Source organism: Carassius gibelio, chromosome B24 (genome assembly GCF_023724105.1).
Source record: "Carassius gibelio isolate Cgi1373 ecotype wild population from Czech Republic chromosome B24, carGib1.2-hapl.c, whole genome shotgun sequence".
NCBI lineage: Eukaryota > Metazoa > Chordata > Actinopteri > Cypriniformes > Cyprinidae > Carassius > Carassius gibelio.
The window spans coordinates 17,652,370-17,676,422 of record NC_068419.1 but is presented as its reverse complement, the minus strand read 5'-3'; the positions used below and the strand labels follow the sequence as shown (position 1 = coordinate 17,676,422).

At 41.0% G+C, this 24,053-nt stretch overlaps 2 protein-coding genes across 3 annotated transcripts; both read left to right on the top strand.

The window, feature by feature from the left end:
- Positions 1–3,990: 3,990 nt before the first annotated feature.
- Positions 3,991–11,482, top strand: LOC128013192 (ras-related protein Ral-A). Its single transcript, XM_052595977.1, has 5 exons — positions 3,991–4,215; positions 5,555–5,743; positions 6,709–6,917; positions 7,892–8,066; positions 8,754–11,482. Exons 2-5 carry the CDS (start codon positions 5,642–5,644, stop codon positions 8,874–8,876), a joined length of 609 nt encoding a protein of 202 aa, XP_052451937.1. The 5' UTR covers positions 3,991–4,215; positions 5,555–5,641; the 3' UTR covers positions 8,877–11,482.
- A 1,645-nt stretch (positions 11,483–13,127) lies between these two features.
- Positions 13,128–23,332, top strand: LOC128013191 (cyclin-dependent kinase 13-like). Of its 2 annotated transcripts, none has more exons than XM_052595975.1 (14): positions 13,128–14,761; positions 15,901–16,335; positions 17,049–17,207; positions 17,286–17,425; positions 17,569–17,739; positions 17,816–18,005; positions 18,355–18,411; positions 18,509–18,610; positions 18,686–18,763; positions 18,863–18,979; positions 19,985–20,116; positions 20,986–21,185; positions 21,352–21,696; positions 21,971–23,332. In XM_052595975.1, exons 1-14 carry the CDS (start codon positions 13,914–13,916, stop codon positions 22,396–22,398), a joined length of 3,402 nt encoding a protein of 1,133 aa, XP_052451935.1. In that variant the 5' UTR covers positions 13,128–13,913; the 3' UTR covers positions 22,399–23,332. The 2 variants fall into 2 exon arrangements, with proteins under 2 accessions (XP_052451935.1, XP_052451936.1); XM_052595976.1 differs by having other exon boundaries at positions 13,201–14,761; positions 17,052–17,207.
- Positions 23,333–24,053: the final 721 nt, after the last annotated feature.

Here is a 24,053-nt window from a genome sequence, read left to right as displayed (position 1 = left end):
TTTCAGTTTAATGAGTCTCACCATGATGATTTACTTCCAAATTTAAGGTAAAACCGTAAAACCTTAAATGGTGTTACCGTATTTTTTACGGTAGATTTCTGGCAACCACAGCTGCCGGTTACAGTGTAGAACTTGTTTACTAAAATTAATACTATTTAAAATAAAGACTTTGTATTATTAATAAAAGTTTTGTGTACATAATATATGTGTGTGTACTGTGTATATTTATTATGTATAGGCTATAGAAAATAACATGTATATATTTACATTCATATAATTTATAAATATATTTAATATATAAACATAACACTTTTCTTAAATATAATATATGCATGTGTATGTATTTATATATACCTAATAAATATTACTACTCACTACTCATAATCAGAAACCAGAAGGCAATCCCGGTCTCCTGGGATGCTGTAAAAGGAGAAAAGATCATTAACTTTAGAGCGAGTCTTTTAATGTCTTCATCCTGCGGGAATGTGATAACCATTTTATATTTCAATGCATTTTTCTCTTAAAATAAAGAAGTCACCTCAAGAACTGGAGGAGTGATGGGCTGGACTACAAACAAAACCAAACCATGTTAATGCATTTCACAGACTCTTTAAGCACAGTATTAGAAGCAGGTCGTCTCACCACGGGAGCTTCAGCAGCACCACCTCGATGTAAAACAGGTCTGCTGTCAGATACACACGGTCTCTGTGGGGCTCATGTGTGACCCCAACCTACAAAAACCAGGAGTCTGTCAGCTGAAATGATGAGAGGCAGCTGCACAGGGGGTTTTAAGGAACAGCAATGAAATCTGAAACTCATCCAAGGTTTTCAAATGCTGACAAAGTATTAAATTGTGAGGAACGCAAACAAGGATGCCTATGTCAATACTGAACTTCAGATGGATGTTCAATTCATCACAGCTTTAAGAGTCATTTCCATCTCAGCTGGCACAGTGCAGAACTGCTAAAATAATGACTGTGTTCAAACAGGTTTTCCAGGGTAATCCTGCAGTTTTTCCATTGGTTGTATATATATATATATATATATATATATATGTGTGTGTGTGTGTGTGTGTGTGTTGTGATCTGCAATATCTGCGTGTAAGAAAAGTTCAAACCCTCTTTGCTTGGCAATCATCTCTATTCTGGACACCAAGGAAGACCCTACAGACAACACACAAAACACCAAGAAAAACAAATCTTTTATTCGCAGAACTATGTTAGAGTTGAATTCAAGGACATCCTCACCGCTGAGCGCCTCGTTGATCTTCTGAAGACATTGTGCGATTGTCTCACAGACTCCGCCATCTCCTTTAGTTTTTCCTATTAAGAAAAATACTCCTCACCTGCTTGTTTCAACACAGCAAAACTGAGAAATGCTGAAAAGCCCCAAGGAATGACATTCTGAGACAAAAACTATAACCCCGAGCATATCCTGGAGTGACTTTCCAACCATTCTGCACCTTACAGCTGCTCAGAGAAACTCAGATTTAATCATCTCTCTGGAGAGCGACCTGCTGTTCGCATATTATTCTGGCACTGATTTATGCAATCCGCAACGGTCTTAAGCTAAACATCTGGAATAGATTTGGAAGGTTGTGCACACACATAATGGCAAAAATCTGAGGCTGATCTCTGTGAGACTTAAGTTTGGACTCTAACGCACAATAATTGACCCAGCCTTGACCTTTTCACCCTGCTTTAACCCAAACATGCATATATTCCATTTGTAGTTATCAATATGACGTATATTAAATATTATATTAATGTCAAGGTTCCCCAAGGTTTGTGAAAGATCTTCACGGGGATTATGAGTTTACCTGCATTTCATGCGACCATTATCGAGGTCAGAGAACCATGAGCATGCAAATGTGACCTTTCTATATGAAAATACAGGGGCATCTCAACAAATTAGAATGTCGTAGGAAAGTTAATTGAAGTAATTCAACTCAAACTGTCAAACTTGTGTGTATTAACTAAAATCAATGCTCACATTTAACTGGAAGCACAGGTTTCATCTGCATTGTTTGGTCTCTTGTTTCTCATCTTCCTCTTGACAATAGCTCATAGATTCTCTCTGGGGTTCAGGTCTGGAGAGTTTACTGGCCAGTCAAGCACACCAACACCAACAAAATCAGCATCTTCAGAAAGCTGGTCAGCAGAAGGAAGCATGAAGTGCTCCAAGATTTCAAGATTTATATCAACAGTGACTTCGGTTTTCAAAAAACACAATGGACCAACACCAGCAGATGACATTGACCCCAAATCATCACAGACTGTGGAAACTAAACACTGGCCTTCAAGCAGCTTGGGCTATGAGCTTCTCCAGCCTTCCTCCAGACTCTAGGACCTTGGTTTCCAAATAAAATACAAAACTTGCTCTTATCTGAAAAAAAGGACTTTGGACCACTGGGCAACAATCCAGTTCTTATTCTCCTGAGCCCAGGTTAGACGCCTCTGACGATTTCTTTGGTTCAGTAAATTCTTCAACACGTCTGTGTGTGGTGGCTCTTGATGTCTTGACGCCAGCCTCAGTCCATTCCTTGTGAAGTTCACTCAGATTCTTGAATTGATTGTGCTTAACAATCCTCATAAGGCTGTGCTTCTCTCTGCTGTTTGTGCATCGTTTTCTTCCACACTTTTTCCTTCCAGTCAACTTTCTGTTAACATGCTTGGATACAGCACTCTGTGAACAGCCAGCTTCTTTGACAATGAATGTTTGTGTCTTACTCTCCTTGTGAAGGGTGTCAATAATTGTCTTCTGAACAACTGTCAGATCAGCAGGCTTCCCCATGATTGTGTAGCCCAGTGAACCAAACTGAGAGACCATTTTGAAGGCTCAGGAAACCTTTGCAGGTGTTTTGAGTTGATTAGCTGATTGGCATGTCACCATATTCTAATTTGGTTAGATAGTGATTTGGCATGTTTTTGTAAAATGTGAGCCAAAATCATCACAATTAAAAGAACCAAAGACTTAAACTACTTCAGTCTGTGTGCACTGAATTTAATAACACACGAGGTTCCCAATTTAAACTGAATTACTGAAATAAATGAATTTTCCACGACATTCTAATGTATTGCACTTGTGTAATTATGTAATCCTTCAAAAGGTAACTGTATTTTGATTAGGAGTATTTTAAAATGTGATTGAATCTAATTACAAGTAGCCTACTTGATTTTTGGAATCTGATTACATGTAATCAGTTAATAGCCATGCAAACATGACACAGGAGCGAATACATTATTTTTGATTTTTGGATATTTCTTGAAGGCAATTGTCTCCCCATGCATCTCCGCACCAGGTGACAAAAACATCCCGTTATGCCTGATATCACAATCTGGTATTTCTTGCTAGCATATTATTTAAAAGTATCATCATAATCACAAACACATTGGTTTGTAGCACAAATTGTTGTACCGTTTACTGCACTTTGTTGTTCTAGTTGCCTAGAGAATGAACCGGTCTCGCACATTCACAGGAAATACATTACTTCTGTGTTTCAAAATACTAATACCATCTAAGAATAAAACAGCAACAACAAAAACATATCTTAAACCAGCCTAAGCTTGTCTGGACTTTGAGTCTGTTTTGGGGCACTTGACCATTTAGCCAGCTATACATTGATATTTAGTCACGCAGTAGTACAGGTAGAAAGGTTTCTTTGTTAATTATATAATAGATAAAATAAAGCAAAAATAAAATAGATATTTTATTTGTGTCTTTTTAAAAAAAATCCAAAATAAGCAGTAATAAAACAAAGAGTGCAAGTCTCAAAAGAGTCGTTTGAAAAATAGATGAAGTAGAACTAGAATAGAGAGTGATAGAGGGTCAGATGAAGAAACTAGATAGCACAGACTAGTTTAAACCATCTATGAACAGCAAAACTGCTTTGAGATATTTTGTCTTGAATAGGAGTGACTCTATAAGCGCGCGCTCCGTGAATCTAGAGGGGTCTTCTGCGCATGCGCAAACAGATCCACGTGACCCGTCTGTGTCGGGATCATCCTCTGACACACACCCAGCTCTGACTGCTGCCCGCCGCACCGGAGACCGGAGACACCCGCTTCAGCCGAACACAGAGCACTCGGACCGGATCTGATGACCTCGCTCGGGATGTGGAGGCTGCAGTGACGCCAGAGATCAGGGAAGAGGAAGCTCTCCCTTCCCAGAAGCCCCTGTGTCTCTGGATCACCTTCAGCTGAAGCAGACACACAGGTGAGATCAGCACCTCCGCATCAGTACAGTACAGATGCTAATACCATGGTATACAAGAATGATTCCCATAGTATGACTCTCATGAAGATTAGCATAAAATGATCAATGTACTGTACATATTCAAAATAATCACTGGATTGGAGTCTGGCAAAAACATGAACCCTGGCTAGGGATGTGAAATCATATCATATATCATATCTCATCATATCTCCCAGGTCTCTCTCTCTCTCTCTCTCTCTCTCTCTGTGTGTGTGTGTGTGTGTGTGTGTGTGCGCTGTACTGAAACCTGCAGAGTGTGAGTGTGTGAATGTAAAAGCAGACCCAGCCCTGGCCTCTCGCTGTCTGTACACACACACACACACACACACACACATGTGATATGCTCTTATGTACTAATGTACACAACACTCATGTGTTCTGAATCGATCCTTTCCTCCAGTCGTTATGGATGTCCTTCATCTGGGAGTCGTCTCTTTCTCTACAGTAACACACACACACACACACACACACACACACACACACACACACACACACACACACACACACACACATCTGTCTGATGTTATTAGTGTGCTGAGGATCAGTCAGATGAACCAGACCAGTGTTACTTTATCTACACTATTAGAGCATGTATGATCATATTTTTAATTATTAGCCTTTATTACTAAAATTTTCAGTTTTCATTTATTTATTTTTAGTTTGTTTTAATCATCTTGTTGCATTTTTTTTTTGCCATTTTTGCAGTATTTTATTTAACATATATATATATTTTTTCTATTTTTTAAATTATCAATATTTATGTTTCAGAATATTAGTACTTTGACTACGTGAGTAAGTTGCCAAGGCAATATTTCTAAGTAATTGTGTAATGTTTACCGTGTATTTTTCTCTCCTATGTTTATATTGTTTCAGTTTAGGGTCAGGTTTAGGCTTAAATAAAAATATTATTTCTATTCCTTTTATTTCAGTTTTAGTAATCAATACTTCACCGTCAACTTTGCAACATTTCTAATCTTCATTTTCGTTGAAGTTTTAGTAATTTATTATTTTTTTATATGTGTTTTATAATATAACAATAATACATTTTAAATAAAATAAAAATTTATAATATTTCAGTTTTATTAATTATTACTTACATTTATTTTGTAATTCTAAGTTCAGTGAGCGTGTGTTATTTTTTTATATTTTCTAATTTATTTTCTTTTCAGTTTTACCAATATTAGTACTTCACCATAAGTTTTTCACCAAATCTTGTTTATTTCGATGATCAGAAGAAACCATATTTGGAAGTTCCTCTGACTCAGGAGAGACGTGAAGCTGTTGTCTTCATCTGCTCCAGGTGCACAGCAGCAGTACATGATCTTCTGGAACTGACTGACCCCTGACCCCTGGCTTCAGTGACCTCTGACCCCTGGCAGCCGTGACCATGGCAGCAGCCAAGACCTCGCTGGCTCTGCACAAGGTGATCATGGTCGGCAGCGGCGGAGTCGGGAAGTCTGCGCTCACTCTGCAGTTCATGTACGATGAGGTGAGGATGGCTTCCACGCATTAGAACGATACTGTGACCCCGCGGTGACCCTGTCATCAGCAGCACAGCTGTGTTTGTAGATCAGTAGACAACAGTACACTATGAGCCGCAATCATCAATTTTTCTTTTATGCCAAAAATCATTAGGATATTAAGATCATGTTCCATGAAGATATATAGTAACTTTTCTTCAGTAAATATATCAAAACTACATTTTGGATTGTAATATGCATTGCTAAGAATTCATTTGAACAACTTTAAAGATGATTTTCTCAGTTGTCCTCCTAACAAACCATCCATCAATGGAGAGATGATTTATTCAGCTTTATAACTATATTTATTGGATTTTGCTTTTGGAAGAAACGGGAACACAAAACAGAAATGTGATATTAAATAAACCACAATTCAGTTTGTGACTGAAGGGGTTTCAATAACTATTTTTTCTTCTGTAAAAAAAAAAAAAAATAGATATAATTTTTTTTTTTTATCTTTAAAATATATTTTCTTAATACAATTAGAATCAGCATTATTATTGTTAAATTAAACTGAAACTAAAACTAAAATGATTTATATAATTGTTAATAAAATGTAATAAAACAATTAATTAAAAAATCTAATATATTGTCTTTTCATTCTCATGTATTTTAACTTGTACTAAAACAACTTAAATAAATCAATAAAAACAATATATCTATAAAAAAATACAAAACATGTCAACCAAAAATTCTTTAAACAAACTAAAATGAAAATGAAAGGGGTCTAAAGTAGTAACTCAGCTCCACTGATTATAATGTAAAAGAAGAAATAAACATAATGTCTTGTTTATTATTATAATTTAGATTATTTCATAAATATTAAATATTTGAGTTGTTATTAGGCTCAGTGGATGTTTGCTGAGTGTGTTTTTATCGTTTAGGGGTCATAAATGGGTTGTATGTAGATCAACATCTGTCCTCTTCTCCTCAGTTTGTGGAGGACTACGAGCCCACGAAGGCTGACAGCTACAGGAAGAAGGTGGTTCTGGACGGCGAGGAGGTGCAGATAGATATTCTGGACACCGCCGGTCAGGAGGACTACGCAGCGATCAGAGATAACTACTTCCGCAGCGGCGAGGGCTTCCTCTGCGTCTTCTCCATCACCGAACTCGAGTCTTTTACAGCCACGGCTGACCTCAGGTGATCCACAGAGCAGAGCTCGACTGGTTTACACTTCAACTGATCATCTCGCTCATCTCGCTCATCTCATTCTGTTAGTGCTTGATCATGGTTCGACTAGTTTATTTATTTATTTAGTTATGACACTTTAAATAGTTATTTAGTTCAAGTTTAAATGCAAAAAGGAGTTGCATGTGATGCGTAAACGCTTAACGATACACAAACATGACGTCACGGTTCAGTATGGTTTCTCTACAGCAGAAGGAAAAAAAATAAGTATATATATATATATATATATATATATATATATATATATATATATATATATATATATATATATATATATATATATATATATTAACAATGGTTTACTGATCAAATCTTTAAATAAATTAAACTATAATAAAAAGGTTTTTGGGGATAAATCTACCTCCGCTTCCGCTCTTAACTATAGAGAGCCCTTTTATAAGGTTACAATTAACAACAGACAAACTTAAATTCAATTACTAGTTATTGTTAACTATAATAATCAGCACTCAAAAAAACAAAAAACAAATTATTCATTGCAAACATGTTAATTGTTTTTAAATTAAATTTAAATTTCTATCTGTAATTGAAATTAAATAATTTAGCGTTCATAAAACTTTTATCTAAATATACATTAAATAATTAAGACATCACTAACAGGTCAAATGAAATATAATGAGTATATTGTCTAATATTTGGTGAAGTGCTCTTCTGTAGACACTGGTGAGGTTAATTAAAAGCTACTGTTTTAATCACATTTTTCCACTAATAAAGTGACTATGTGAGGGATGAGATGTTTATTTTGTGTTGAATCTAGTGATAAAGAGCGAGGAGTGATCAGAACTGAGGCGTTAGTACATGTGCCTCATCACACAGAGCCAAAACTGCATTTATTGTCTGAATTTCCTGAAATAATCTGATGATTTATTTGGCACACGTGTGTACCGTTACACCCCTCTCTCGCTCAGAGAGCAGATTCTGCGGGTGAAGGAGGACGAGAACGTCCCCTTCCTGTTGGTGGGAAATAAGTCAGATCTGGAGGACAGGAGACAGGTGAACGCTGACGAGGCCAAAGCCCGAGCGGATCAGTGGAGCGTGAGCTACGTGGAGACGTCTGCCAAAACCAGAGCCAACGTGGACAAGGTGAGAGACACAGAAGGGCTTTACCACGCTTTCTTAACCTACTTCTGGGCTATAGTGTCTACACGTTTAATTAAACTGTATATATGTAAAAAAAAAAAAAATTAATAGTTCACCACAGAATATAAAAATGGCTGAAGATGTCCTCTCCCTTAGCTCACGCAAGATATATAGATCTGGAGAACTGCATCAGTGTCTCATCAATGGATGCTCTGCAGTGAATGGGTGCCGTCAGAATGAGAGTCTGATAAAAACATCACAATAATCCACAGCACTCCAGTCCATCAGTGAACATCTGGAGAAGACAAAAGATGAAACACATCCAGCATTAAGATGATTTTAACTCAAACACATAGAGTCTATAATCCAGAATAACACTTCCTCCAGTGAAGAAGTGTTCTGGTCTGAATCAGGAGAGAAATCTGCACAGATCAAGCAGCGTTTAAACAGATCTAAACTAATCTGTGAGAGACAACAGCAGATGCACGTCTTCACTGGAGGAAGTGTTATTATGATTATAGACTCGATGTGTTTGAGCTAAAATCATCTTAATGCTGGATGTGTTTCAGGTTTTGTCTTCTCCAGATGTTCACTGATGGACTGGAGTGCTGTGGATTATTGGAATGTTGACTTTCAATAATAATACGAGCAGTCTAGTATTCATCTGAAGAGAGACTGTCTTGATTGCAGGTTTTCTTCGACCTCATGAGGGAAATCCGCTCTAGGAAGATGGAGGACAGCAAGGAAAAGAACGGAAAGAAGAAGAGGAAATGTCTGGCCAAACGAATCCGTGAAAGATGTTGTATTTTATAGTGTCTGCGATCCTTTAGTGTCCTGTGTGTTCTCGTCCTCGGCTGCGATGTGTCCGACCAGACGAAGCACAGCTCACTGAGATGGAGAGAACTTCATAGATTCATGCACTAGAGGGTGGACTTCCTGTGTGAGAGATCTGGACTTCCTGTGTGAGAGATCTGGACTTCCTGTGTGAGAGATCTGGACTTCCTGTGTGAGAGATCTGGACTTCCTGTGTGAGAGATCTGGACTTCCTGTGTGAGAGATCTGGACTTCCTGTGTGAGAAATCTGGACTTCCTGTGTGAGAGATCTGGACTTCCTGTGAGAGATCTGGACTTCCTGTGTGAGAGATCTGGACTTCCTGTGAGAGATCTGGACTTCCTGTGAGAGATCTGGACTTCCTGTGTGAGAGATCCGGACTTCCTGTGTGAGAGATCTGGACTTCCTGTGTGATAGATCTGGACTTCCTGTGTGAGAGATCTGGACTTCCTGTGAGAGAGATCTGGACTTCCTGTGTGAGAGATCTGGACTTCCTGTGTGAGAGATCTGGACTTCCTGTGTGAGAAATCCGGACTTCCTGTGAGAGAGATCCGGACTTCCTGTGTGAGAGATCTGGACTTCCTGTGTGAGAGATCTGGACTTCCTGTGTGAGAGATCTGGACTTCCTGTGTGAGAGATCTGGACTTCCTGTGTGAGAGATCTGGACTTCCTGTGAGAGATCTGGACTTCCTGTGTGAGAGATCTGGACTTCCTGTGAGAGATCTGGACTTCCTGTGAGAGATCTGGACTTCCTGTGTGAGAGATCTGGACTTCCTGTGTGAGAGATCTGGACTTCCTGTGTGAGAGATCTGGACTTCCTGTGTGAGAGATCTGGACTTCCTGTGTGAGAGATCTGGACTTCCTGTGTGAGAGATCTGGACTTCCTGTGAGAGATCTGGACTTCCTGTGTGAGAGATCTGGACTTCCTGTGTGAGAGATCTGGACTTCCTGTGTGAGAGATCCGGACTTCCTGTGTGAGAGATCCGGACTTCCTGTGTGAGAGATCCGGACTTCCTGTGTGAGAGATCTGGACTTCCTGTGTGAGAGATCCGGACTTCCTGTGAGAGAGATCCGGACTTCCTGTGTGAGAGATCTGGACTTCCTGTGTGAGAGATCTGGACTTCCTGTGTGAGAAATCCGGACTTCCTGTGTGAGAGATCTGAGAGATGTGTATTTAATTTCATTCATGTCAGATGTGTTTGAGTTCTCAGGACTCTTCCTGTATATGAACACATTTCTGCTTTACTGATAAAACCACTTTGGGTCAGTAAGATTTCTAAAAATGTTTTTGAAAGAAGTCCGTTCTGCTCATCAAGGCTGCATTCATTTGATCAAAAATTGTGAAATATTATTACAATATCAAATACAATTTTCTGTGTGAATCTGTGTTAAAGTGTAATGTATTTCTGTGATGCTCCGCTGTATTTTCAGCATCATTCCTCCAGTCTTCAGTGTCACATGATCTTCAGAAATCATTCTGTCGTTGAAATGAACAACTTTTGTAACATTTTACTGTCACTTTAATGCATCCTTCATGAATAGAAGTACTGATTTCCTGAGAAGAAGAAAGTCTTACTGAGACGAGGCTTTTACATTAATGTTTAGATCACCTGAAAACAAAGTTCATTCTGGTGTAAAGAAGTCTTCTTCTAGCCTTACAGCTAAAATGAGTGTGTGATGTATTACTTTAATGTAGGTTTAAATGCATTACATGACACTTTATTGACTTGAGGGGTCTTGAAAAACTGAAAACACAAGAAGAGCTAATTAGCAGGATTTCAAGAAGAAGAAAAAAAAGACAAGCTTTATGGTTAAATTATTAACTAAAGAAAAAACCCCGTCAATTTGTTGGTTTGTGGCTAAGCAAGTAGTAATTGTTATGCATAAAAACTGCAGTACACTAAGAAGCGATGAGATCTGTGTAGTTTGGTGTTTTTTTTAATTCCTTAACATCTGAAGCAGCTCGTGGAACAGGAAGTTCCTCTGGCTGCTGCGGTTCAGTGTGCTTGACTTCCTGCTGCCTTGATGTCCATGGTGAATGTGACTCTCATCCAGTCCCTTTACTCTCGATGCGTCTGCATCCTTGCTCTCAGACCACGACACGCACATTAGTTGTGGTGCGGAGTTTGATGACAATCTTATGTTTTTCACATGTGATGTGTGCTCCTGCCCCACGGCTCCAGTCTCAATCATTTCAATGTATATCAGTGACTGTTTCTTTTCATTCTGCCTTTCTCCTTTTTTATATATGTATTGTTATTGTGAAAGCTTATTTCAGCTATTACAAAAAATATTTTTTTTTTCTAATTTAAATGTGTTTTATTATTCGCAAGAATGTTATTTATATTCAGTACTAACTTTTATTCCCATTATACCTCTGTAGTGCATGGAAGCCCATCCGGTCAAAACTGAAATTTTTATCCTACAATTTTTTTTTTTCTTACAATAAATTTTACATTTATTTTGTGGTTAAAAAATATTTTTATTATTATTATTTAATTTTTTTATCCAGTTGTGGAAACAAGCTTCTGTATATTTGTATTTTAGTACAAAATAAACATATGGCAGATCGTCGAGATCATCATAAGCACTTCTAGCAACTTGAAGGGAGAACAAAATAAATACATTCCTCACTTAAATTTAGTTGCTTACAAAGACTTTACCCTTCGTGTGTGTGGGCGGTGTGTGTCCAGAATTTACATGCATTTTAAAAGGAAGGTTGTTCTGTTAAAAAACAATTATGATTACAAAATAAACTATACAGAATATATAGCTAATTCTCAGTAATCTGTAGTATTTCAAGTTTATATATTAACCTGAACTTTAAAGTAATGAACTGCATTCAAGTTCCTAGATTTCTGACTGTGAAGGTAATATTTGGAAGTAACAGAAATGAAATTGTTTAAATTAAATTATTTAAAGGTCACCTATCATGCCCCTTTTTACAAGATGTGTTATAAATCTCAGCTGTCCCTAGAACATGTTTGTTAAATCTAATCTCACAATACCCCACAGATTATTTATGATATTATTCTGATAATGTATATTTTGAGTGGAAGCAGAAACAGGGTGTTTTTGTGCATGTCTCTTTAAATGCAAATGAGCTGCTGCTCCGCCCCCTTTTCCAGAATAGAGCTGTGCTATTTTCACTTACTTGTCTGGACTAAACAACTTCTATAGCACTAATGAGAAGATGTTTCTTACTTGAATGCTACTTTTAAATGCTCTGAGTCTGGTGTGAAGATGAACATTATCAGAGTGTGTGTGGGGTGGGGTCACGCAAACACAATCGTCAATCAAATATTGTGGGTGGGGCTTGTAAATTGTGACGTCACACTTTGAGACACTGCTCATGATTTTTAACATTGTAGGGTGTTTGTGTACACATACTGCCAACACACATATATGTTTAAACAACATGTAAAAGTGGATTTTGCATAATAGGTACCTTTAAATAAATAATGAATGACAAACATTATTTGTGTTTTTTTTTTTTTTTTTTCTCAATAATTTTTGATCCCGCTGAACTGAGGTCAGGTTATTTTGGTTTATTAACAACCCTTATGAAACGGTGACCAGTGGAAATATTATCGCTACTACAGTTAGTTTTACCTCTGTATATATCCTGTAATTAGCCAATAGTCATTATTGTCAAAAAAAAAAATAATAATAATAATTGTCTAAATTATAGATTTTAAATCAAAATTCTAAACAAAAATAGATATTTATATATATATATATATATATATTTATATATATATATATATATATATATATGTATATATATATATATATATATATATATATATATATATATATATATATTAATGCTCATTAAAAGCATATCCTGTAGTTGTGCATTGACTTATTTACTGAAAATCATAAATTTCTTGATCTGCTAGACTTTTTATATATAAAAATCCATTTATTGCAAGTTTTTTTTTTTTTTTTTTTTTTTTTTCTAATCAGCAAATATTGAGTAACCATTCAGGTTTTATTTCAATTACAACATTCATTCGGAACATTTATGCAGCAGCTGATCAGCCAAAGGTCAGTCTGTCTTTAAGACCTCAGGAAAACCTCTCTAGTTTTCCAAGAGATTAATCCTATTGATGAAAAATAACAAACGTTCAATGCACAAGACACTGTAAATCACCGCCACGTGAAACCAGAATGCTAACACTTTCGTTTCCCAGCTGTTATAGAGACCAGCCACACGTGTACACCAGGAGCCCGTGGTGGCGCCCCCTGGCGAGCTTTAGGAGTTAATAAGTGCCCGAGCAAATCTATTGTAGGCCTCAGAGAGCAAAGGCCTACTGCGCTCGATTCGCTACTTTTGTTTTTTGCTTTGAATGATTGCAGCTTAATTCAGTCCTATAACCAGAAGCGGTTTATTCAATATTTTATTGAGATGCTATTTAGATGAAAAATGCAACGTTAAATCAGACTCCCAGGACTAAACGGGATTTTGATGTTCTGCGTAGTGTGGAATCTGCCGATCTGAACTCCGCGCTGAGCCGCATGTGTGCTACTTCCGTGTTAGTGAGTCGGTGCGAGAGGACGAGAAGTTTGAGCCCCGCGTCAGTGTGTGAGGATTTATCTGACATTTTCGACGGGATCTTCTCTTCAGAAACTGCAGGCGAAGAAACGAGCCGTGTTTACCTCGTCACCGGGAGGTCTGCGCGATCCGAGCCATGGAGGCGGATTTAAAGGCGGTTGTTAGGCGGATCTGATAGATTAGCACAGCTGCTAACACAAGCTCTTCATCAGATCACAACTCGAGGCTTTTATTGACGACTCTTGAGGCTTTTTAGGGATTAATGCAACGTTAATCGGTGTGCGTTAGGATGGTTGTGTGCGGTGGATTCGGTGTGATCCGGACGAGATCGGTCGCTGTGTGAACACACAGACGGTTAACTTAACGTTAGCTGTGCTAGATTAGCGCTCGAAGAGGCTTCAGATGTGTTGTTTTGTGTAGCACCGGGATTGAGACGCGAGCGATAAGAGCGGGATCTTCAATGCCGAACCCGGAGGTCGTGTCCCGCGACGGCCGGGGGAGAAGCCCGCCGCAGAGGACTCCGAGGGGGGCGAGACGGAGCAAGAGCCGCCGAGAGAGACACCGGGGGAAGCGGCGGGCCTCGTCCTCCTCCTCCCGGAGACAGAAGCACCAGCACCGGGAAAAGCAGCAGCACGAGGCGCTTTACGACGGAGCTGTCCGTACTTTAGTGGAGTACGACGACGTGAGCTCGCAGTCCGAGCGCTTCTCCGGGAGCCCGTCGCCCAGAACCGGCACACCGCCCGCGAGCGAAGCCGAGCTCCGGGACAGAAGCGAGCACGACTCCTCTCGGAGGAGAGACGAGAAGCAGATGAAGAGGAACCGGTCCAACCGGGAACGGGACGCGGCGTTAAAGAGGAATCACGACAGCAACTGCAGGAAGCCTTCCTCCGCGGCACAAGCCGACAAAAAAGACTCGAAACGACTTAAAAGCAAGTCCAAATCCGAGAAGGACCCTCCTTCCGCGTACAGGGATCCGCCACAAGCTTACCGTGACGAGTACCGGCGGAGCAGCCCGAGCTTCAGAGCGGCGGGTGACGTCAGTCCCTTCGCGACGTCGTACCCCTACGGACACCAGTCTCCGAACACGAACTACCCGTTTATTTCCAGGAGGAGCCCGTCTAAGAGACCGTCTCCGAGCTCGAGCTGCTACGCGCGGGATTCAGAGCTGTACGGTAACTACACCGTGTCGAAGAGGAAGCGCTCCCCGAGCAGCCCGCGCTGGCGCCGGTCCCCGAGCCACGAGCAGAGCGAGGTCCCGCGCTCCAGGAGCCCTTACCGACAGAGCCCGAGCCCCAGCCCGGAGCCCAGGTGAGTGACGGCTCCTCCGGCCACAGACTGCAGTCTCGTAGTGTGTGTGTATATCGGCCGATATTTGGCATTTTTACAAATATCGGCATCTTCCGAGAAGTTTTTCTGATTGGTCAATGTGTTTATATATATATATATATATATATATATATATATATATATATATATATATATATATAGGCAACCCTATTTTCCAAGATATCGGCTGTCAAAAAACACAATATCGGCCGAACACTAGTCTTGTGTAGAGAGTCTAACTATATGTTATGCGTTGGTCAGTAACTAGGGCTGCACAATTTATCCGAATTAAATCGCAAAGAGGATACAGTACGATTAGAAGCTGTGATTGTCCTATCAAAATTCACACTCCTTCAGATTAAATGTAGATAAATGAATGTAATATAACATCTGAAATGAGAAGTTCTCAGTCAGTAGAAGTGTCCGATTGTGCTGTTGTTTTCTGACAGTTGTGGACTTCACTGCAGTTAAAGACAACCTTAGTTCTAGTGAACACAGAGGTGTAGAAGACATTTGATTTGATTGGTTTGTCCTCATAGTCGTAGACTCCTTCCTCTCTCTGGAGGATGATTGCAGAAGCAGACAGCACAGACTGTGACCGTGAACTCAGGATTATTTCCCCTTCTTTTGTTTATAGTAAACTCTACAAGTGTTTCAGCGTTAAATGCTGTGTTGTGTAGGATGAAGACAAAGCACATTTGCGGCTTCTGTTTTAAATCCTGTTTGGTGATTAAATATGTTTTATGTTGATGATACGACTTTATTGTCAGACGAGGTTTGGAATTTGTATTGCGTCACAGAAGGTCCACTCTCAATTACAAAACTTTATCACACGGACAACTTTCACAGTCACAGAAAAGTGGAATATAAATTCTGTCTTTCCGACGCTCAGATCACTTAAATGCAGCTTGTACTGTAAAGATAAAAGCCTTTGGTATATTACTAATTAAAATGATATAGTCATGGTAGGAATTTAGCTAAATATCTTCATGGAACATGATAACTGTGACCCATGCAATGTATTGTTGTTTATTGCTACAAATATAGCTGTGCTACTGATGATGAATGCACAAAAATACAAACATAAACTGTGTGGGAATGACTTGTGCTGTGTCTCTCAGGCGGACGGGAAAGTCTGGCAGCAGGAGCCCGTACCAGTCGTCACGTCACTCTCGCTCACGCAGCCGTCACAGACTCTCACGGTCCCAGAGTCGGCCGTCCAGTCTGTCCCCCAGCTCCCTGACCCTGAAGAGCAGCCTGGCCGCCGAGCTCAGCAAGCAGAAGAGAGCCAAGGCCGCCGAAGCCGCCCGCATCAACGCCTCCACCCCTCAGCCCAGCCCCGTCACCAACCACACCACCAAGAAGACCAGACCCCCGTCACCGCCTCCGCCCGGGGCCGAGAAGGGCCCCAGAACCCCGCAGTCTCCTGTGGAGCGACCCGCCAAGAGGAGCTCAGACGCCTCTCAGTCCGGCAGAGAAGCCAAGCTGAAGGAGCGAGAGAAAGCGTCTCTTCCTCTGACACACAACCATCTGGATCACCTGGACGGAGACGACAGGTGCGTCTCCAACACTTCACCAGGGCTTCTGCAGGTCCATTGAAGACTTTTTAAAGACCCAAATTGAGGGCAAAATAAAGTGGAGTTCATTGAGTCATGTGATTTGAATAGAGAGCTGAAAATTAGTTGTATTAAAAATACAGCTTCTAACACATTTCATTTAATTGTTTTTATGAAGAAGCAGCATAGTTAAAACATGAAAAGGGCTTTTATTATATCTTCTGATCAGATTCAGGTCTGTTCTCTGTGTTTTTGTCTTGTTTTCCAGTGCAGATGTCTAAAAGTGTCGTAAAGACTAATATAGAAGCACATTTATGTTAGAAGTTTTGTTTTCTTCGAAACGGATCAAAGTCTAGCGAGTTTATTATTGCAACGAATATCTGCCAGCGGGTTTAGAAAGTCAACGCTTCATTTTTATAGCCCATTGACAGATGTTTATTCTGGGTTTAAGCAGAGACGCGCTTAGCTTTGTTTAATTTCTCAGAAAACAAGACATCAGCTATCTTCATTTTACTTCTCAAGTGCATGCATCTTGTGTTAAGGGTGTTCAGATATTTGTTCTGGAAAACAAGACAAAAAATACTGCGCAATGACTTTTTTAAGGTCTTAATTTGTGGAAAGGTGAATATTAAGTCTTTAGGACCTGCAGAAACCTTGGATCCACTCTGTGTATTATTTTCCGTAGTTCCACTAATGGCTTCTTTTTTCAATAGCAGTGTCTTGAAGGAGTCTTCAGCGATCACAGGGAAGAAGAAACCCGAGAGGAAAGCCCGTCAGCTCCTGGCAGACCTCCCTCTTCCCCCAGAGCTCCCTGGATCGCCCCACAGCCCGCCCGATGACAAGAAGACGCCCGTCCCACGCAAGAGACCCAAGTATGTAGTCACACACTCCTCCCGAGACATCTACTCTCAGGTCAGCAGCGTTAAACCTCACCTGCGTCTGTTCTGCAGAATATGTGGCCCACGCTTCGGAGAGATCAAGGAGACGGAGATCGATTGGGGAAAGCGGTGCGTGGACAAGTTTGAGATCATTGGGATCACTGGAGAAGGCACTTATGGACAGGTGTACAAAGCCAAGGACAAAGACACCGGTGAGATGTTCTCAAACATCTGTATATACCTTAACAGTAGTATTGAAGTCCGTGCTCATGTGCTTTAATTTGAACGCTAATGCATTCTCAGACCTTTAATCTCTTAATGTAGCTCATCTGTCTTTCTGGCTTTGTGTATTCAGCCGAGTTGGTGGCCCTCAAGAAGGTGCGTTTGGACAACGAGAAGGAGGGCTTTCCCATCACAGCCATCAGAGAGATCAAGATCCTGCGGCAGCTCAACCACAAGAGCATCATCAACATGAAGGAGATCGTCACTGACAAGGAGGACGCCCTAGACTTCAAGAACGACAAAGGTATTGCTTGGGACTGACCCATCCTTTGGCTCAGAGTGTCTCCTCGCCGTGTGATACCTGTGTTTTCTGCTCTCAGGGGCGTTTTACCTGGTGTTTGAGTACATGGACCACGATCTGATGGGTCTGCTGGAGTCCGGTCTGGTGCACTTCAACGAGAGCCACATCAAGTCTTTCATGAGGCAGCTGCTGGAGGGACTGGACTACTGCCACAAGAAGAACTTCCTGCACAGAGACATCAAGTGCTCCAACATCCTGCTCAACAACAAGTCAGTGTTTCACATTGGGTTTGTTTTCAGCCTCTGGGATCATTTCGGCTTATATGTGAGTGGAACGAACCTGGAGTGCTTTAAAATAATCCCAACTTTCCATGCAAAGAAAATCAGCCCTACGAGATCATTTCAGTTCCCTTGCTTTCAGAGGGTCAGAGAGCTCTCGGATTTGATCAGAAATATCTTAATTTGTGTTCTGAAGACCAGTTAAATTATTCAGCTTTCAGATTCTGTATTAATCTCAATTTCTATAAAATGACCCCTATGACTGGTTTTGTGCTCAAGGCTCACAAACTCTCATAACCTGCCGGATCTGTCTGATGTGTACATGTGTGCTGTCCTGCAGGGGTCAGATCAAGCTGGCAGATTTCGGACTGGCTCGTCTGTATAACTCTGAAGAGAGGTACGTCTCTCCATGTGATTCAGCAAGCGGTTATGATTCGGGTGAACCGAGCAGACTCTGACTGTCCCGTGTGTGTGTGTGTGTGTGTGTTCCCCAGCCGGCCGTACACTAATAAAGTGATCACTCTGTGGTATCGTCCGCCCGAGCTGCTGTTGGGAGAAGAGCGGTACACGCCAGCCATCGACATGTGGAGCTGCGGGTGAGTGAGGAAACTGAGCTGTTAATACACACGTCCCTCCAGACTCCACCTGTTTACACCCTCCCTGTCACACAGGTGCATCCTGGGAGAGCTTTTCACAAAGAAGCCCATCTTTCAGGCCAATCAGGAGCTGGCGCAGCTGGAGCTCATCAGGTAAGAGGAGCGGGATCCAGACGGGATGTTCCCCTTCACAGTCTGAGATTCAGCTGACCTGTGTGTGTGTGTGTGTGTGTGTGTGTGTGTCCGATCCAGCCGAATCTGTGGCAGCCCGTGTCCCGCTGTGTGGCCCGACGTGATCAAGCTGCCCTACTTCAACACCATCAAACCAAAGAAACAGTACCGGCGGAGGTTAAGGGAGGAGTTCGCTTTGTGAGTAGCCAGAAATGAGTCACACCAGTTTACAGCTCATGACAACAAAGGGTTAAATTAATATACAGGGTTTTAAAAAGTCTTAAAATTGCCCTTTCACAGTTAAGACCAAAAATGTCTTGTATATTGGAGCAGAAAGTCTTAAATCATGGCATTAAATGTTGCATTTAATATGTTCGTTTTGGAAACATGAAAATGTACTTGCGTTCCGCGCACAAGATATTGCATTCCGTCATTCAGTACACACGTGCACCGAACCGAAAGCCCTGTACCGAAACGTGTGTATATATATATATATATATATAGTTTTAATTAAATGTACAATTTAAGAATCTTTGGACATTTGCACTGGGAGGACACGCCAAAAATATGATCACTTTTGTTTGCAGTGTGATGCAGTGATTTAATTCTTGAAAAGTAATGGATATCTCTTGCTTTTACAAACTTTAGTGTTGCTGATATGTTTGCACTTAGAGACCATATTGAATATTGTTTTCCATACAATTTATTCCTTAACTTGTCTTTAACTGGTCTTAAACATTTTTTACATTTATTATCATAAACTCATATCCATATACACCTTATTTCAGTGTTTGTACTGGCTTTGTTTTATTTGACTCTTGTGTTGCCTTCAGGTGTTTCTGGGAAGTTTTTATCCGAGAGTTCTGTCAGAATTGTAATGTGAGCTTGTTATTTGTGTTAGTTTACTGATAAAGATAGGAATCTTTTAGTGCTAATGTCATTAAATGAAGAGGATCTGCAGTGAGTGTGTAATGGATGCTCTCTCTGAGGATCCCCGGGAAAGTGTCTGTCATCTCATAAACCAGCAGTGTTTTGTGGCAGGATTTAAGGCTGTTGTTAATCAGCGTCCTCATAACTTACTGTCTTTCAGTTTGCAGTCGTGTCATTGTGGCGGTGATTGTTTTGATGTGATGTGTAGGAAGCATCAGAGGTGTAAAGAAACCTGTATTCTTGAGCGATATCTTTATCACATGAATGTTTCAGTATTCCTCTGATGGCCCTGGATCTGTTCGACCACATGCTTGCGCTGGACCCGAGCAAACGCTGCACTGCAGAACAAGCGCTCAGAAGTGACTTCCTCAAAGACGTCGACCCCACCAAGATGCCCCCCCCAGAGTATGACGTCATGCTGTTCTTGCTCTTATCATTCACTTTACTATACTTTTTGCCCTACTATACCAGATTTTATTTCATTTTATTATTTCAGTTAATTTCATTCGTCCAATTCATTTTTATTTCACTTGGATTTCATTTTCATTTCTTTTTTAATTTTCATTTCTTTTCATTTATTCGTTTCATTTTTGTTACATTATTTCAATTCATTCGTACATTTCATTATTTCAGTTGTTCATTATTTTAATTAATTTCTTTTCATTTCAGTTTGTTTCATAATTTTTTTTCATTATTTCAGTTAATTTAATTTCAATTCGTTTTAATTTAATTTTAATTTAATTTAATTATTTCAGTTCTTATTTGTATTTCATTTTTATTTCATTATTTATTTTCATTATTTCAGTTCATTTCTTTGTTTTATTTCATTATTTCATTATTTATTTTCATTATTTCAGTTCATTTCTTTGTTTTATTTCATAATTTCATTATTTAATTTTATTTCATTTCAGGAAAAAAATAAGATGTTATAAGAAACTCAGAATTCTGAGGCGTAAAGTCTGAATTGTGAAATATGAACTTGCAGTTGCAAGATAAAGTTGCTTTTAACTATTTGAAAAAAAATATATAATAATTGCATGACAGGGAAATATTGAAAAGTCATATTTAACTATTATTAAGTAAATAAAAAACTAATAAACTAAACTTTTTTTGTTTTAGTTTTTCTGACTGTGCTTAACTTTTCTTAGATAGTGATAAAAACAAACAAACAGAGATTGCATTCGATTGGATTAGAGTCTTCTCCTCTGTGTGTGTGCTCTGATACGGTCTCTCTCTCTCTCACTCTCTCTCTCTCTCTCTCTCTCTCTCTCTAGTCTTCCTCTGTGGCAGGACTGTCATGAGCTGTGGAGTAAGAAGCGGCGGCGGCAGAAGCAGATGCCGGAGGAGCTGAGCGCTCCTAAAGCCCCTCGGAAGGAGCTGGGTCTGGACGACAGCCGCAGTAACACACCGCAGGGTTTCTCCTCCGCCGGAGCACACAAGGGTCCGAGTGCTGCTGCCGCTGTGGCCCTGCTGGGTAAAACCTTCATCCTCCTGCTGTTAGTCGCTCTGTGTCTGTCACACTCTCTACACAACAACCACAGTCCAGACTCACCCTAGTATTTGTCTCGTTGCAGACATGGAAACTATATCAAATCAGGTTTCATTTGATAATTTAATCTTCACATGTCTCTTGCTTCTAGACCCCAAAGCCCCCGCCTCACAGCTGACCCCCGAGCAGCTGGCTGTGCTTCTGAACCTCCTGCAGTCCAAGAGCGCTCCGGGGGGATCCAAGCTGAGTCTGGAGACGCTTCAGCAGCTGACGCAGGCCTTGCCCCCCGCACCGCTGGAGTCTGAGAGACCCCCGGAGCCGCCTCCACTCCCCAAACCCCCTCAGCCGCCCCGAACACCACCCATGCCCAAGCCTCCTTCACCTCCATCCCCGCAGCGGCTGGGAGACACACAGAGCGCCGTCACCATGCTCCTGGCTCAGCTCCTCACGGTCCAGCAGGAGGAGCCTCCGCCGGAGCCCAGCCCTGTATCTCCAGGTAATGTCTGAAGCACGGTTCTGGATTTATAATACACAACCACACAGTTAGAAGTGTAACCTGTAGTTTTCTTTCACGCTGTCACGGTTTGAACTCAATGAAAGTAATGCATGGTGTAAAAATGAAAAAGGTCCTGTCCCTTTAAGAGCGAGAGCTCCCTCACACGTTACTCTGATCTTTGCATGCCGTAGTTCACACAAGATTAGCGGAAAATTACAGTTAATGGCCAAATGAATGTCGACTGATATTTCGTCCTGCTGTTGTGTTTCTGCAGCGTCTGAAGTCGGCGGCTCGTCCTCCAGACCTCTAGATCCTCTCTCTATTCTCCCGCCGGACCAGAGACCCCCAGAACCTCCAGAACCGCCCCCCTGCGCAGACCTGGACTACCGACAGGCTCCCGAGCCCAGTCCGGCTCTGACGTCCTCCACGGCTCCGGAGCCGGACTTCAGCTGCCCCCCGCCGCCGTTCGGCTTCGCTGACAGCTACCTCGGTCACATGATGCCCCCTCAGCCCCCTCTCGGCCCCGGAGCCGGAGCGCTCTTCAGCGGAGACCAGGACCATCGCTTTGAGTACAATCACAGCGCAGCGCCTCCTGTTCCCCCTCCAGGACAGGCCTGGACCTCTCCCTCACAGTCCCTCACGCTCGGGTACGGTCCTCACGTCAACACAGTCGCACTTCGGGGCAGAGGACTGCCTTTCTGACGAGATGCCGGAGGTTTCCCAGACGCCTCGGCTGGTGATACACGAGGCAATGTTTTGAGCAATGCTGTCGGGCAACTTTGGTTTAAAGGGTTTGTTCACCCACAAATTAAAATCCTGTCATTGATCACTCGCCCTCGTGTCGTTCCAGACCTGTAAGACCTTCGTTCATCTTCAGGACACTGATTAAGATATTTCTGATGAAATCCGAGAGCTCTCTGACCCTGTAAAATCAATCAATAAAGTGATCAATGACAGAAATGATATTTTTGGGTGAACAAACGGCCCACGACCGAACTACAGTGTCCTGATAGACATGTGCTACTCCTTCTTCTCAGTGAGAAAGTGCTCAAGAAGTTGTGCGGTGTATCATCATCAGTCCTCGACCAGCACTAAGACTCTCAGACCTGGGTCTGTGATGACCCCGAAGCGCTTGAGGAACAGCTCCTAACATCCTCTCACAGCTGTTCCCCTCCCATGGTGTTTTTGTAATCTATTCTACTGCTGTCTTTTAAATTAAAACCGTACCTTTGAGTGTGCAGGGTAAGTGTTTTTATCTGCGTGAGGACGGTCTAGTGTTATAATGATGTTCTGCACTACTGAATGAAGTATGTGGAAACAAGCGGAGGTGTGCTGTATCTGCACACGTACTCCACCCGTAATGGAAATCCTTTTCTTTTTTCTATCCTCTAGTTTTTGTTTCTGTCTTCTGCTCTGATGGTTCAGTAATGAAGGGCTCTGTCACGAGTGTGAGTTCACCAGCACTTCTGAACTGAACGAGTGAACGGATCAAAGCGCTGTTTCCCACGCAGACATTGTAAAACTGAAAACTAAGAGACGTTTAACTGACTTCAAGGAGATTTTTTTTTTTTTTGTATGAAGATTTTTTTTTCTCCCCCTTTGGCAAATGTTTATTAAAGAAATGCCAATCATGTAATATGTGCTTGTATTTGTGATTCTTTGTATATTTGTGCGTTTCGTGTACATCTCTAATCGAGTATACACAGCAGTGCCTGTGTTTGTAAGTGTTCATGTTTCAGATAATTCAGCAGTGAGGTTTTGAGCTGCCAGATCCACAAACCATGAAGTAGTTCAGTGAAGAATATTGTGATCTTAGTTTACTGGCTAGTACAATTAATTTGAACCCAATTGAAGCAGTCTATTGCAGTGTGACATACTAAATGACTGTATTCCTAAATATAGAAAATGAGCTCGCTCAGTGTATCTAGATTGTTTTGTTTTTTTTGACAAAATATGATTTAAAAGCGCTCCTGTAGTGCCTCGTCTGGCCGACAGAGGGCAGCAGAAACAACTGGATCACCTTCCTGGCGTCTGAATAATAACTCATTAGTCAGTTCTGATGTTTCTTAATAATTCTGAAATTCATTCGTCAGTTTCCGAACGTTAATTTAATTTGATATTGAAGTTAAGTAATTTTGTTCAGTTAAAAGTCTGACGAACAGAAGCGCAGCGCACAAGCAGTGTCACGTGGTAACTGTTACTTTTCTCAACGGTCAAAATGTAGACCAATCACTGTCTTTTGTGATCGCGGGAAAATTATTTTAAAGCGTTTTGTTGTCGAGTTGAATTTCCATTTATGTATCAAGTAAAAGTCTTCTGAGGTTTTATTTCAAACCTCAATTGACACCTAAACGTTT